The sequence below is a fragment of the Leptonychotes weddellii genome, chromosome 8 (assembly GCF_054177405.1).
Source record: "Leptonychotes weddellii isolate Sample4059 chromosome 8, ASM5417740v2, whole genome shotgun sequence".
Taxonomy (NCBI): Eukaryota; Metazoa; Chordata; class Mammalia; order Carnivora; family Phocidae; genus Leptonychotes; species Leptonychotes weddellii.
This window is the reverse complement of record NC_138376.1, coordinates 29,514,818-29,531,724: the sequence shown is the minus strand read 5'-3', so window position 1 is coordinate 29,531,724 and position 16,907 is coordinate 29,514,818. Positions and strand designations below refer to the sequence as shown.

Sequence of the window (16,907 nt, the reverse complement as noted above, 5' to 3'; positions counted from 1 at the left end):
AGGGATCCGAAGGGGTACGTGCACCCCAATGTTTATAGCAGCAATGTCCACAGTAGCCAAACTGTGGAAAGAGCCAAGATGTCCATTTACAGATGAATGGATAAAGAAGAGGTGGTATATATATACAATGGAATATTATGCAGCCATCAAAAGGAATGAGATCTTGCCATTTGCAATGATGTGGATGGAACTAGAGGGTATTATGCTGAGTGAAATAAGTCAATCAGAGAAAAACATGTATCATATGATCTCACTGATATGAGGAATTCTTAATCTCAGGAAACAAACTGAGGATTGCTGGAGTGGTGGGGGGTGGTAGCCATGGGTGGCTGGGTGATAGACATTGGGGTGGTTATGTGCTTTGGTGAGTGCTGTGCATTGTGTAAGACTGTTCAATCACAGACCTGTACCTCCTAAACAAATAATACATTATATGTTAAAAGAAGAAGAAGATAATAGGAAGGTAAAAATGAAGGGGGGGAAGCTAGAGGGGGAGATGAACCATGAGAGACTATGGACTCTGAGAAAAAACTGAGGGTTCTAGAGGGGAGGGGAGTGGGGGGATTGGTTAGCCTGTTGATGGGTATTAAAGAGGGCATGTACTGAATGGAGCACTGGGTGTTATATGTAAATAATGAATCATGGAACACTACATCAAAAACTAATGATGTAATGTATTGTGATTAACATAACATAATAAAAAGATAAGAAAATTTATCGGAAAGTAGTCAAATAATTGCATCATTTCAGATCTCACTTTGTCAATATGTTTCTTTCCCTTTAATTTTTAGTTAAATCATTTAACTATATTTCCATAAAGAAGTGGGAAAATATCCTGTACTTTGAATGTTAACCAACCAAATAATGCCATTAGAATTTCTAAAGTTTCTAGCTCATCATTGCTTCTCATACATTATGTATTTTTAGGCTGGAAAAACTAATAACATCCTTTTTGGAAGACCAAGATCCAGAAAGTAGACTAGAGGTTGGCACTGATATGCGTAAAATTCATCACTGTTTCCATCATTTAAAGGTAAAGTTCAGCATTTCCTCTAGTAGAAGGCATTGTCTGCCATGTTGAAACTGCAATGAAGTTTGTCTAGTTGACCAACTCTTAAAAGGCTAGGATCCAGCTTCACATGTCCAGAATGTTATGATCTTCCAACCAGGCTGGGATTATTCTGGAATTTCTTCAAAGGTTGTATCTTACCTGCCAGTGAATAAGCTCAGACCATAGACTTGTAATTCTTTTGCCAGGAATTTCTAACTTGTACACAGAATAATTCTGTGTTCGAAAACCATTTATTTTCAACATATATCAAGAAAATTGTGTCCTGCGTTTTTCCCAGCTGTTTAGATTTATCCATATAAACCCTCAGTTTTCCTTTGCCTTACATTTTACCTTTCATGATGACACAGTGGGAATATCATTAACTTTTATTTCTACCTCACTTATAATTTGGCATTCTTCACTATGATAATAAACATTTATTGTGAGTCTGCTATCGGCCAGACACTGGGAAAGCAAAATTGAGTAAGTTAGTCATGAAGAAGACATATAGGTAGAGAATAATTATAACACATGATAAGTGATATTTTTAAAAGTGAGGGGGTTTTAGAGGGGAGGGGGTGGGGGTATGGTTTAGCCCAGTGATGGGTATTAAGGAGGACATGTATTGCATGGAGCACTGGGTGTTATACGCAAACAATGAATCATGGAACACTACATCAAAAACTAATGATGTACTGTATGGTGACTAACATAACATAATAAAATTAAATTAAATTAAAAAAAAAAGACCTTACAAAAAAAATAAATAAAATAAAAATGTGAAGCAAGTGGTATGGGGTTAAGGAGAAAGAGAAAGAAGTTCAAGAGTGGATCATGTTTGAGTAGGAATTTCTGAGAGAGATGATAGCAGAGAACAGGATGAGGAAGGGGAGGGGAGAGGAGAGAGGGGACAGGGAGAAGGGGAAGGCAGCTGCGTTGCAGTGACAAGGAGGCAAGAAAGGACAGGCACGCCTGATTTGTGCAAGAATTGTCGAAGGCAAAAGAGTCCAAGAAACTAAGAGATTTGGAAGAGAGGTATGGGCTCTAAGCTCTTATTTCATCTTACAGAAACTATTGAATGACAAGAAGATTCATGGGAAAAGCACAGTCTCCTCTGAAATCAAAGATCAAGACTGCCAAGAACCATTAAAAGAGGAGGAATACCAAAAGCTCCGAGACATTCTACAGCAGAGGGATAATGAAATCAGTATCCTTTCCAAAGTGATTAGAAACCGACTCTCTCCTGGCTTGCAAGAGGGAGGGGAACACTTCGGTGCCTTCTGCTAGCCACATTATTCTAGCCCCCCACCCTGCTTCCAGTTCACACTGTGTCTTGCCATTTAGGAGAGGTCCTTCCCACACAGAGAATGTAGTGACCAATGAAAAACATAGTTGCTATAAAAGAAACACTTTGACTTTGTTTTTAGCTAGATACAGTTACTATTATGGGGACTATTTCAGTTTATTGAAAAGCGTGGTCTTTTTTACACCATCTCTTAACATGAAATTCTTTTTTTTAAATATATTTTTTGGACTACTCCGCTGTGCTCTTTCTGTTTTAGTTCTGAGCCAGTAAGTTAGCTGCTTATCTTTAGCTGACTGACCGGACCCTGGGCTGACCACAGCCTCACCAGGGCCCAGAATTTGTGGCTGGTGTGTGGGTGGCACTCAAATGGTGGCTGAAAACTGACAAATGGTATTTAGCTTATGGAGAACAGAGATTGATTTAAATGTAACTTTTTTTTTTTAATTTAAAACCCAGATCTACTGCTTTAGGTTCCACTTAACAAATGTTCCCAAATTTGGAAGCGAGTGTCTATGGGTGTTCAAGATAGAATCCTCTTTGGCTCTAGGAGGCAGTGTGTTTGGGGTGCCACGAGAGCCAGCAGCCCATGGGAGCTGCCTCCAGGTACAGGCTGGGGGCTCAGACCTCAGGTTTCCCCAGCATTTCTTCAGTCTTGTTTCTCATTTTATCTGTCAAGCTTCTTGTAAAAAGATTTGACATTTTCATTGCATTTGCTGACTTTAAATGTGCACAAGAAGTTATTTCGGTCAGTTCTTATCAACAGGTATTTGTGTTCATTTTTAAAAATTACTAAAGGGCCTTTTAGCTGCGGCTAATGTGAAAAAAATGCATAAAAATAACCTATGTGAAGGACATCCAGTAATAAAGAGGTAAAAACAAACCACACACAAGGTAGGCACACTGCCTGATGAATCCCGCTCTCTAATTTTAGCTGAGTATTAGCAGACCCTCTGTGCCTGATCCAAGTGAGTTTTAGCTGCTTTCTTATCCAGCCAGCAACAGTAGGTTCAGCTGTGAATTCTACTCCCACACGAGGCCTTGTCTGTGAGTGCTGCCCACAGGGTCACCCTGCATTCCTGTTCCTCTCTCTTACCCTATCCAGCTCCAGGGATGCTCCCAGCCCAGACCTCAGGCCTGGCCCCAGCCCCAGTCTGAGCTCTGCTTCTTTTCCAAAGCTTGATCCTATTTTAGGATCTTCTCCCCTAAACACTCCTACCAACTTCTTAATCCCCTCCTGGGCTTATGAATGTGTGTGCCTATAGGAGGGATGAGATGAGATATGACAGCGAGGAACCAGTCTGGGCTTACGCATGTATGTTTATTTAAACAGGAGAGTGAGAGAGAGACATACATCATCTCCCTTATTGACCACCAGATCCAGGTACCACTGTTCATGTGGGGTTGCGCTGGGTTCTTCACCGACTGGGAATGACCTGAGCAGCATCTCCTCCTTCTGAGACTCATGTTCAAAATGATGGTATGTAGGAGCCATGGTGAAAAAATCTCTGAACTTCAAGTTCACACCTGGATTGACATCCTCGCTCTTCCTGCATTAGCTCCACAGCTATTCAATGGAACAGTTTCCTACTCTTTAGTAGTAGGACCGTACAGCCTGCCTTGCCAACCTCACAGTGCTGAGCAAAGCCAGTAAGGTGAGGTACTGGAAAGTGCTTGGTGTGCTATGATGGGAGATATGACTCTGCAGACAATGGGCAAACTCAGAAGGAGGAAAAATAGCAGCTCAGATCTACTCATCACAAATCTTGTGCTCATCAAGAGCTAATAACCAAGAAAGGCTGTTGAAATTCCAAGGTTTCTCACAGCCAGGTTGGAGGATATTTTCACATCTCATTTGTAGAACCACCAAGGCGAAGACTGACAGGAGGAATGAGAAAGATCTGGTATATGAGAAAAACAGGTGGTAATACTTGAGCTCAACAAAAGATGGTAAAGCAACCAAAATGACAGCGAATGACATTGAACACTCTTCTTGGAAAGGGAGTGAAAATGGTGTCATTTCAGTGACATTATCAGTGTGAGTAAAGTTCAGACACCCCTTCGCCAAACGTGTAACAGTGTGTCATTTAGGACCCCGCACAACAAAGGCCCAAGTTAAATGGAATGGGCACAGGAAGAAGACAAAGGAAAGGTGGGAAGAAGGAAGGCAGCCAAGAAGATAAATCTGTACTCTGATCATCATGAAATGTACATCAGAATGCTGCACGTCTCTGGTTAAATTCTGCCAGGGCCCGTTAGAATGAGCCTTAGCTCCTTACTCCAGATCACAAGGCCCTACATGATGGAGCCCCTGCCAAGCCCCTGATTTCATTTATTATGTCTCTGTCCTGTATGTGTTAGGCTTTGGTCACAGTGTCCTTTCTGTGGTTGTTCTAACACCAGGTTTCTCAACTTTGGCACTTTTTTTTTTTTTAATTTTATTTATTTATTTGAGAGAGAGAATGAGATAGAGCATGAGAGGGGGAAGGGTCAGAGGGAGAAGCAGACTCCCTGCTGAGCAGGGAGCCCGATGCGGGACTCGATCCCGGGACTCCAGGATCGTGACCTGAGCTGAAGGCAGTCGCTTAAACAACTGAGCCACCCAGGCGCCCCTCAACTTTGGCACTTTCAACATTTGGAGCTGTATAATTCTCTGTTGTGGGGGCTCCCCTGTGCATTGTAGGATGTTTTGCAGCCTCTCTGGCCTCTACCCACTAGACTTAGGTAACCAACACCTGCCCCCCGCCCCCGCTGCAGTACAACAACCAAAAATGCTTCTAGATGTGGCCAAACATCCTTTGAGTGGTAAAATAGCCCCTGTTGGGAGCCACTGACAAGGCCCTTCTCCTGAGGGTTTTAGCGCTAGCCATGAACTCTGCTGACATACTCTTCCTCTGGCCACTGCCTCTTGATGTTCAGCTTAAATGGCAATCTCCTAAGTCTTTTGTGAGCACTCAGTGTAAAGTAGCTGCTCAGTCATTGCTGACCTTTTAAAAATTAGCTATCCTTTCATCCTCTAACATTCAGTGCGTGTACTTGAGATCTGACTTTCCCGAGGACATGTGCTTCATGAGAGCAAGAAACTAGTCTGCCTTTTCATCATTCCATCCCTCTGCCTAGAATCATGCCTGGCACATAGTACAAGCTCCACAGCACACTGTCGAATGGGTGAGGGAATGGTAATTGCCATGCAGTGTGTGAGCCAGTGGAAGCATCTGATGCTATGGATAATCAGTTCTGCATGAGAAGGAGTGGAAGATGTGGGCAGAGCACTGCTCTTCTCTGTCAGGCCAAGGCCCACACCCCCCTTTGGTAAGGACACATCTTTTGAGGCAAAGATTGGAAGCCACATCAGGGACTCTGAGAGAAAGAGTGATTATGCTTCTGGAAATCTCCAAGAAGTTAGAGTCAAAGCTGAAGAGGAAAATGGAAATCAAATGACCCCTATGAGACTTGCCCAAGAACAGGCATCTGAGTTGCAATCTTCTCTCCCCACCACCTCCATATTTCCTCACTCACCATCTCTGGGGACGCTGGAGGCCTGCAATTCAGCTTGCTGCATATGCACTTGGAGCTCTGAGATTCTCAAGAGGGATTTTAGTCTTTCTCTCAGTGATGGCAGAAATCCCTTAGAGTTCTCAGCATCTGGAGCCAGAAAGAACAGCAAAGGAGGGTGGCATGCAGTGATGTTATCGATCCTCATCAGTGCTCCCAATATATTTAAATGGCCTACCAAAAGGTGCACTGTAAAATAATGTATCTGTACTAACAATTCACTTTTCAGTTCCATTTGGGACAAAGATTTAGAGACTTTTTAAAAAAAATGACTGTAAGTCCCATTCAAATGTATGCTAAGCAAACATGTGTTGGATGTAGGAGTGCTCTGGCCAGCAAAACTGATTTGGCTGCTCTGCCAGTTGGGTGGATTCTGGTGTTCTCCCTCTCCACTCCTCCTGCTGCCTCCTGAGCGGCATCCTGGATTCAAGTCTTACTTATTCACAGATACAACCATAGCTCCTTTGCCCACTCCTACTAAGTGTTCATTTTATTTCTTGTAAACCCTTTCATAAGAATTTTGAGTCTTTACCAGTTTAAACTCAGAGCATTTTAAAACTTTTTTTTTTAATTTTATTTATTTATTTGACAGAGAGAGACACAGCGAGAGAGGGAACACAAGCAGGGGGAGTGGGAGAGGGAGAAGCAGGCTTCCCGCCGAGCAGGGAGCCGAATGTGGGGCTCGATCCCAGGACCCTGGGATCATGACCTGAGCCGAAGGCAGACGCATAACGACTGAGCCACCCAGGCGCCCCTAAACTCAGAGCATTTTAAAGACCTTTGGGTTTGCTAATTTTTCATATAATGTGCCATATTGAAAGACCAGTTGCTTCCTAAACTGTCTATAACTAGATAAATGACTTCAAGAAGTTGAAGTCTTCTTCAGTGGTCTCTTTACCATATGACAAATAGCAAATATTGTTGGAAATATTAACCTCAATTGAAACATTAGTGTTTTGATCATTCCAACTTAGCATGAGTCACTAAATCCTTAAATCGAGTTTCAGATATTCTGGTCAATATGCTAAAGAAGGAAAAAAAGAAAGCTCAAGATGCTCTCCACTTATCCAGCATGGATAGAAGTGAATGTAGACACTCACAGAGCTCGCCCTTCCCACCTGGGAACCCTGAAGGTCTGAGGATGTTGCCATCCTCAGCAACCACACAAGTCCAGGATGTCAGCACTTTTGGGTACCAATCCAGTTTGCTCCACAGAAAAACAGGTCAGTTATATTTACTTATATATATATAAATTATCTTAAGTATGGAAAACATAGGCTTAAATGAGAAAACATAGGCTATCATAAATTATACATCTATAGAAAAAGTAATAAACATGGAAATAATTATATCATTCTATTCTTCATCATTGTAATTCTTGTTGTTATTATTACTAGTATTTCCTGAGGTTTTAAGGTTGTACCAGCAGCAACTGCAGCAGCAATAACAAAAACCCCAAGTAAAATTTATCCTCAAAAGGAAAAAAAAGAAACAAGTCTGGCATTCCTCATGCTCCATAATGGAATTCAGCATAGCATTTTTTGGTTTTAAATATGAAGAAATGACAACTTATTTGTTATAGTTATTTTTTATAACTATCAAATCTCTTAAATACCAGTTTCCAAAATTGATGACTGAACTGAAAACAAAGTATGAATTGTCACAGAGCTCAGAGACAGAAATAGATGGGTCCAGGGCAACCGGAGAAAAGTTAAAGTTAGAGAAAGGAACAAAACCTTTCCTCTGATAGAGGAGGGAAAGAATAAGGACAGATGTTGCATTGCCAATGTGATGACACAGTATTTATTTCTAAATCCGAATAAGCTATCTGCAGCAAAATAATTTAAAAATATTATCACAGTCTGCCTTAAAGGATAATAAACAAACAAAACTTTGTCAGATAGTAGGATTTGACTGGGTTGGATCAACTCAGAGGCACTTTCCCCACTTGTAGCTTTTGATCAGTATGTCCTCTCAGCAACTACAGAACCCTGGCTAGAGGCCCGGGTTAGTTTGTGTTATTTTCTCTTTTTGTTAGACCAGCAGAGCATGATGTACAGTCATGTGATTGGTGCCTTTCTCTTAGACATTGAGGAATCTGAAATATGGAAGGTACTAGAACAGAGGGGTGAAAACCTTCCCTTTTTGGCAACATAGGTTGAAATTTTCTGTATAAATGTTTGTTGGGATGGGTGACCTGATATGCGTGGTTTTCTAAAGGATTTAGCTTGGGAATAATTAGAGGATGGTACTCCTTAAGAAGGACGCTTTTTAATTAATAAAGGCAAGGTCAAGAAGCCTGGAAATATACTTTGTGATATTATATCCCTTTATCTCTTAATTCAAAATCTCCTTGCTTTGAATATTTAGTTAGCAATACAGTAGAGTAAATTCAAAATCAAAGGAAACCAAAATTGCTATTTTTACCATTTATCATGGTGGCAGTAGACAGGAAAACAATTATTCCTCTCTGTGACTGTTTTCCATACAATATTCCTGTACTCAGTTATGGGTAACAGCTGGTTCTTTAAAAAAGGAGACCCTCTGGATTGGTGAATTCATTAGTTCATCCATCAATTTATTTATTCCTTTATTCATTCAACATGTATTTATTGAGTACATGCTTTGTTCCAGTACCGTGCTAATTATTACTATTATGGCTACAGCTTACATAACCCTTGCATATATATCAGGTAGTATTCAAAGCTGTCTGATTGGATTAACTCATCTAATCCTTATTCTATAAGTTCTTGTTTTACCCCCATATTATACAAGAATATACAAGGACAAACACAACCTCTGATCTCAGAGCACTTAGAGACTAACAGAGAAGAGAGATTTGAACAATTAATTACAAAAGTGCACCTCTGTATTACTGATGGGGCACATACTAGGGAACCCAACCTCAAGTTAAGATCAGAAAGATCCAAAAAGGGACATGAGGAGGGGAGTGTGGCTGGAAGCAATATTGTAAGCAGAAGGAATCATTTGAATAGCTTTCGGGGTCTTTGTGGTGGAAAGGAGCATTTTAGGAGGTGGAAGGCCAGGATGGGTGGTGGGATGTGGCAGGGAGAGGCTGGGAAGACAGGTTGAAAAATGTGTGCACAATAGAAGGGCAGAGGACACAGAGTATGAATGACTAATTAGAAGGCCATTGTAGCATAGTGGTAAGCCAAAGGATGGGGATGAGAGAGAGATGGGGATCAGAAGCATTTAGGAGGGAGAGTGAGCAGGGCTTGGTGACTAATGGATGTGGGGGGGTAAGGGTGAGGATGGGCCCTAGGTGGCTGGTGAGGTTTTTTGTGGAGGTAAGGAACAGTGCAGCAGTTGGCATGGTTGGCTATAGAGAGCAGAGCCTGGCATCTCTACTGATAGGAAAGGTCGCAGTCAGTACCCGTACATTAGAACCCTGTGCTCATGATGGAAGGAACTGTTCACTGGCCTTCTCCAAAGACAGACACCATTATGCCCCTGCAGAAATGGCCTTGATATCACTGCCCTGCCCCTTGCTGTGTGCCAGACCTTTTCTGTTTCTATTTTCTCTTGCCCACACCATCTCCCTTCTCATAATTCTTCTTCCCCACAGCATCTCATAATCTCTCTCCTAAGTCATAATTATAGTCAAATTTTTCAGTAACTCTTCTCCTCCCTTGATACTACTATCAAGACAAACTAGTTTTGTTTGGAAAATGAATTAAGTTCACTTGAGTAGAAAGTCACTGAAAAAAAAATAATGGAAATTGTAAAGTACAAGTACAAATGAGGTAAAAGTTTTGGAGAAGAGCCTTATAGTTGAAAGGGTTTTTGAGTTGTTTTAACTGTTGTTGGATATAGTTCTAGCAGTAACTTTAAGTAGGAGTAGGCTCACAAATGGATTGATAATGATCTAAGCATTTGGAGGAGGGACTGATGAAGGACTGATTTTATTTCTTGGCAAAACTACAGATAGGATGAAATTGCTGTGGATGAATCAGTGCTGCAAAGCAACAGGTAATGGGATAGTTTGTTACAATGTTTAAAGATCCTGGGAGCTGATTAGGCTTTTACTATTGCATTATTTTATACAAGAAGCTTGTGTAAACCAAGCCAAATACAAAAAAAAAAATTAATAAGGATGTTGTTTTGAAAGATTTCTGCCTTATGTAGGTGTCAATTTCTATTAACCATCCACTGGGCTGCGTTCAATGCAGAAAGCAAGTAGATTTGACCTTGTCCAGTCTGAGACTGCTGGGAAGCTGTCCCCGCTCTGGTGACCCTCCTCCTTCCCTTCACCCCTACTTCATGCTGAAAAAATGACTTCTTTCAAATTTTTTGTACTAAAAGAAAATGAAACTAAATTCATGGTTCACTAGAGAGCCCCACACAGTCATTGTGCAAGCAGCCTGACAAGGCAGAGGAAGGAAGGTTAGGGGCTTTGGGGCTTCTTGGTTTTTTGGGAGGTTAAATATCTGTTTTGGTTTCACTGAAGCAACGAGAGGGATTGTTCAGCTCTACATTTTGAAAAGAGTCATATGATTCTCTAAAATAGCAGGACTTTGATAGTTTGGTTTTCTTGTTTGTTTTTTTTTGGGGGGGGGTTTGTCATTGTTTACTTGTTTAGTTCTCTGTGTGTTCCAGATAGTCACCTGGAACCAGTCAGTATTCCAAAAGCCCCTGATGATTCACCACATCCTTTAACTGAGATGCTAACAGAACCCACTCATCACAGGTGATGCCACTGGTATTTTATTTATTTATTTATTTATTTATTTATTTATTTATTTATTTATTTATTTATTATGTTATGTTAGTCACATACAGTACAGTACATCATTAGTTGTTATGTAGTGTTCCATGATTCATTGTTTGCGGATAACACCCAGTGCTCCGTGCTCCTTAATACCCATCACCAGGCTAACCCATCCCCCAACTCCCCCCAAAACCCTGTTTGTTTCCTGGAGTCCAGAGTCTCTCATGGTTCATCTCCCCCTCTGATTTCTCCCCCTTCACTTTTCCCTTCCTTCTCCTAATGTCCTCTGTGCTATTCCTTATGTTCCACACATACATGAAACCATATGATAATTGACTTTCTCTGCTTGACTTATTTCACTTAGCATAATCTCCTCCAGTCCCATCCATGTTGATGCAAAAGTTGGGTATTCATCCTTTCTGATGGCTGAGTAATATTCCATTGTATAGATGGACCACATCTTCTTTATCCATTCGTCTGTTGAAGGGCATCTCGGCTCTTTCCTCAAAAAGTTAAAAATAGAGCTACCCTATGACCCAGCAATTGCACTACTGGGCATTTACCCCAAAGATACAGATGTAGTGAAAAGAAGGGCCACATGCACCCCAATGTTCATAGCAGCAACGTCCACAATAGCCAAACTGTTGAAAGAGCCACTGGCATTTTAAAAGGTAAATTGAAAGCCAAAGCCACAGTCTGGAGGCTCCAGGCTCTTTTCTCTTATTCACTCCTAAGAATGTATTGAATCCCCACTATGTGCACGGAAGGTCCAAGGGTACGGGTGGTAGGGGGCACCAACGGAAACTGAGAAATGGTCTTTGCCCCTGGGAGCTTACATTTAAATAGCAGAGGCTGGCTTGGTACCCAAAGAGTAGAGAATAAAGTAACAAGTGCTATATATGCAGGAACTAGAAGAAATGCTGTGGGAAGTCAAAGGAGAAGGCAGGGATTTTAATAAGTGGATTGGGAAAGCATTACAAAGCAAGTGACATGGAAGTTAGGTCTCAAAGGATCGGTAGAATTTGGATAAAGCTGGAGGGAAGAACATTCTATTACATTCCAGATTTAAAGAATATTATGAGTAAAGGCTTGAGAACAGGAAAGCAAGGGAAAATATGTAGAGTTGGCAAGGGTACTTGTTTAGCTGGGGTCTTAGAGAAGTACAGGAAGTCTGAAGACATAAGGCTAGAAAAATGAGTGGGAAATTGTTGGGATGGCTTCTTCAGGGAGAGGGAGTAGAGGAATAGATGGGAATGTCCCCTTTTAACTTTATATGCTTTCATGTTGTTTTAATTTCTTGCACTTAATTTCTTACCGTGTTATGAAAACCCTTGAATGCCTTGCCAGGGAATTGCCTTCATTGGGTTGCAGGGAACCACCAAGACAGAGGGGGCATGGTGATAGCTGTGCTCTGGGAAGGTATTTGTGGAAGAAATCTTTAGAGTATCTTGGAGATGAGATGCCTGGAGATGTGAGTAAATGGTTTAGGAAATAAAATAGTCCAAGGTGGGAGTGATGGAAACAGAGAAGAGGCAAGGAGCATGAAGAGATATAATGGAGGGAGCCCACAACAGTTCTCCATGGCATAAACAACTCTTTCTTCTCCCTCTTCCTGGTTTTCCCAGTTCTTCTGGCACTGAGGATGCAGCTACGACAAGGCCAGGAGAACAGGGAATCTGGAGCTTCTCTGGCATGCTGCATCAAACCTGGAGTCCATTCTTTGAGTTTGCTTTACCCATGCTTAAAGGATTGCTCTCTGGACCAAAAGCTACTGTTACATTATCCACTAAGTTGAAAAGAAGAGCTCAAAGAGAAATCAATAGAGCAAAACTCACCCATAAAACCAGAGAAAAAGAATAGAGGTTAGGTTTTCTAAGATCCTTTCCAACTTGCTTTGTTGTAAGCCTCAGGCACAAAGGTTCACCTCTTGCTTTTCAAACCTCTCATGATCCATCTTACCCTCTCTTTTGGAACTGACCACACTTTTGTCCTTGCATTTCCCTTTGAATGCAATTAAAGAGACAGTCAGTAAATGGATCATTGCCTTCTCTTTAGCTCCATGGCTAATCTCACTTCTGCAGGGCATAATATTGAGGTTACTCTGAGCACTACCTCTGAGAAATGCATCTTTGCATCCCTCCTATTTGAAGGGTCCATAGATTGGATGAAATGAATAAATGATGTCCAAAAAAGAGAAAGAGGAGAGAGAGAAACTGAGAACAGATCTCTGCTTTAGGTTTAAAATCAAGGCTTACTCCCATTTCCATTTATTTTATCTGATAATCTTTGTGATTCCAAAAAGGTCTCCAAACCTAAAAAGTGAACAAACAAATAAGAGTCAATGTGTTTTCTAAAGGAAAGCAGCATGGCCCTAGATGGGACTCAAGTTCTGACATTCAGTTAGATTCAATAGACACCCATGAGCTCCCATGTGCCTTTATCTATCTATCTATCATCTATCTATCTATCTATCTATCTATCTATCTATCTATCATCTATCTTGGAAGTCATCATCTGTGAGCATCTCAGGAATTTTTAATCTAGTCAGGGAGATAAGTAGGTAGATAGAGCTGTCTTTTAGTATGATGAAAATGTTCAAAAAAGGGGCCTGGAGACTTGAGGATTCCTCCAAAATTGTAGCCTAGTCAACCATCAGTTCCATATTATTTGGGGAAATGGTTTTGTCAGGAAGGAGAACACAGATTCTGAATATGGGGAGGAATCAAAGAACTAGAGGTATCAAAGAAGCAGTGTCCTATTGCCTATGGACATTAAAATTGCTGGGTTAGGTATGTAGAGGAAGACCATGGCCTGATACCCAAGTGCTCAGTAAAATGACTAAAGCAGAGGACTGCTGATGGCAGTAGGGAGGAGATGGTAGAAGAAGCTGTAGCCAGTTGAAATGAGCCTGAATGGGGAAAAGGTTTGCCTACATTATATTGTTTGCTTTGTGTTTATTTCCATTAGGATGAGTGAGTATTATTCTAGAATCACCAAGAGAAAACAGGTAAAATGCAGGCCAACATCCTCATTTCCCTACTTGGTTGTAGAAAGATTCTTTTTTTTTAATATCTTATTTATTTATTTGACAGAGAGAGACACAGCAAGAGAGGGAACACAAGCAGGGGGAGTGGGAGAGGGAGAAGCAGGCTTCCCACAGAGCAGGGAGCTCAATGCAGGGGTCGATCCCAGCACCCTGGGATCATGACCTGAGCCGAAGGCAGATGCTTAACGACTGAGCCACCCAGGTGCCCCAGAATATTCTTATTCTGAGATAATGCCATCTTTCTCACCTTGCCCTGAAGTATGGGCTGAAAGGCTTTATTTCTATTCCATTATGTTAATAGAGTAGATAGAATATTGCCTCCTCAACAAATTGATTCTTCTAATAGGAGGGATACCCTCAAATCTCCTTCAAAACTTGCTGCAAGAAGGGACAGCACTCAGGTCTGGTAGAGGACCCAAACAAAACAGTCGTGGAAGACCAGTTGCCCAAAGTGATGTATGCAACAGAAAGTTAGCAATGGTTCTGGGCATGGGAACCCTATCTTTTGGCTCTAGGATAAAGGATCATAAATATGAAGATTGGGTCAGAACACAGGTCATTTTCATTTTATTAAACATTGCATTCAAAAATTAATTTTTCAGCTGATTATTTAGAGCTCAGGTTTCATTCTCTCATATACAGGGAGGTTGGGTTCCCTGGGAAGCAAAGTCTCAGCCAGATGTTTATTAGAGAGGGCCCTTGGGACCAACAGCTGTGGAAGGGAGAGGAAAGATACAGGACTTGGCAGACAGAGAGGCTGAGCTGTGATACAGTCCTGACAAAGGCCTCAGGGGCTCTGGTGCTGAGCAAGTCCTTTGGAGTTGTCCCAAGTTGAGGCAATGGGACAGGGCCTTTCTACCTTAAGAATGATCAGTCACTGGGTGTGGGCCTGCCCCTGGAAGGAGGCAAGGCTTTGAATGAGGCAGTTTTCTTCAGCTGAGAAAATCTCCAAAGAGGGTTGACAACTGAGGACTTGCTGCTAATGTACTCTTAGGAGGTGGAGGAATAAGTCCTTCATTCTTGTTTTTCACCCTAAATTTTATTTTCCTCACCCCCCAGCCCTCACCTCTGGTAATCACCAATCTATTCTCTGTATCTATGAGTTGTTTTGTTTTGTTTTGTTTTTAGATTCCACATATAAGAGAGATCCTACAGTATCTGTCTTTATCTGGTCTGAATTATTTCACTAAGCATAATGCCCTTGAAGTCAGTCCATCCATGTTATCACAAGTGGCAAAACTTAATTCTTTTTTGTAATTGAACAATATACATATATATCTCACAGTTTCTTTATCCATTCATCAAATGACTAGGTCATTTCCATATCTTGACATTGTAAATAATGCTGCAATGAACACAGAGATGCATATATCTTTTTAAGTTAGTATTTTCCTTTTCTTTGGCTCAATACCTAGAAGTGGAATTGCTGGACCATATGGTAGTTCTATTTTTAGTTTTTTGAGGAACCTCTATACTGTCTCCCATAGTAGCTGCACCAATTTACATTCCCACCAACAGTGCACAGGGGGTCCCTTTTCTCTACATTCTTGCCAACACTTGTTATTTCTTGTCTTTTTGATAATAGCCAATATCACAAATGTAAGGTGATATCTCATTATGCTTTTGATTTGCATTTCCCTAATTAAAGATGTTGAGCATCTTTTCATGTGCCTGTTGACCCGCTGTGTGTCTTCTTTGGAAAAACATCTATTCAGATCTTCTGCCCATTCTTAATTGGATTGTTGGGGTTTTTTTGTTGTTGTTTTGTTTAGTTTTGCTTTTGAGTTGTATGGGTTCTTTATATTTTGGATATTAACCCATTGTCACATATATGATTTGTAAATATCTTCTCCCATTCAGTAGGTTGCTTTTTCATTTTGTTGATTGTTTCCTTTGCTGTGCAGAAGCTTTTTAGTATGATGTAGTCCTACTTGTTTATTTTTGCTTTTGATGTCAGATTCATAAATTCTTACTGCCTTCTAGGAGTTTTATGGTTTTAGGTCTTATGTTCAAATCTTTAATCCATTTTGAGTTAATTTTTGTGTACATTGTAAGATAGTGGTCCAGTTTCATTCTACTGCATGTAGCTATCCAGTTTTCCCAGCACCATTTGTTAAAAAGACTGTCCTTTACTCATTGCATATTCTTGTCTCCTTTGTCATTAATTAATTGGCCATGTATGTATGGGTTTGTTTCTGGGATCTTTATTCTGTTCCATTGATCTGTATGTCTGTTTTTATGCTGATACCATATTGTTTTAATTATTATAGCTTTGTAATACAGTGTGAAATTGGGGAGCACAATGCCTCCAGCTTTGTTTTCCTTTCTTAATATTGCTTTGGCTATTGTCTGTGTGTGTGTGTGTATGTGTGCGTGTGTGTGTGTGCAATTCCATAAATTTTATGACTGCTTATTTTTTTATTTTTTATTTAAATTCAATTAGGCAACATATAGTACATCATTAGTTTCATATATAGAGTTCAATAATTCATTAGTTACATATAACACCCAGTGGTCATCACATCACATGCCGTCCTTAATGCCCATCATGCAATTACCCCACACCCCCACCCACATCCCCTCCAGCAGCTCTCAGTTTATTTCCTATAGTTAAGAGTCTCTCATGGTTTTTCTCCCTTTCTGATGACTTCCCATTCAGTTTCCCCCCCTTCCTCTATGATCCTCTGCACTGTTTCTTATATTCCACATATAAGTTTAACCATATGATAATTTCCTTTCTCTGAATGACTTATTTCTCTCAGCATAATAACCTCTAGTTCCATCCATGTCGATGTAAATGGTAAGTATTCATCCTTTCTGATAGCTGAGCAACATTCCATTGTATATATATATATATACCACATCTTCCTTATCCATTCATCTGTCGATGGACATCTCACCTCTTTCCACAGTTTGGCTATTGTAGACATTGCTGCTGTAAACATTGGGGTTCAGGTGCCCCTTTGGATCAATACATTTATATCTTTGGGGTAAACACCTAGTAGTGCAATTTCTGGGTCATAGGGTAGCTCTATTTTTAATGTCTTGAGGAACCTCCATACTATTTTCCAGAGTGGCTATACCAGCTTGCATTCCCACCAACGGTATAAGAGAGTTCCCCTTTCTCCACATCCTTGCTAACATTTGTTGTTTCCTGACTTGTTAATTTTAGCCATTCTGACTGGTGTAAGGTGGTATCTCATTGTGGTTTTTTTTTTTTTTT

The 16,907-nt window shown here is 40.7% G+C and overlaps 1 protein-coding gene across 3 annotated transcripts in view; it reads left to right on the top strand.

Annotated features, from left to right (window-relative positions):
- KIF6 (kinesin family member 6) overlaps nucleotides 1–16,907 on the top strand; it is a 296,650-nt gene that overhangs the window by 140,444 nt on the left and 139,299 nt on the right. For 2 of the 3 annotated variants that reach the window (XM_081828121.1, XM_081828120.1), the window contains exons 11-13: nucleotides 928–1,033; nucleotides 2,120–2,258; nucleotides 6,917–7,132. The exons of the other annotated variant lie outside the window; for it this stretch is intronic. In XM_081828121.1, the coding sequence (XP_081684247.1) occupies nucleotides 928–1,033; nucleotides 2,120–2,258; nucleotides 6,917–7,132 (461 nt within the window). The remainder of the gene's footprint in view (nucleotides 1–927; nucleotides 1,034–2,119; nucleotides 2,259–6,916; nucleotides 7,133–16,907) is intronic. 3 annotated transcript variants of the gene reach the window in all.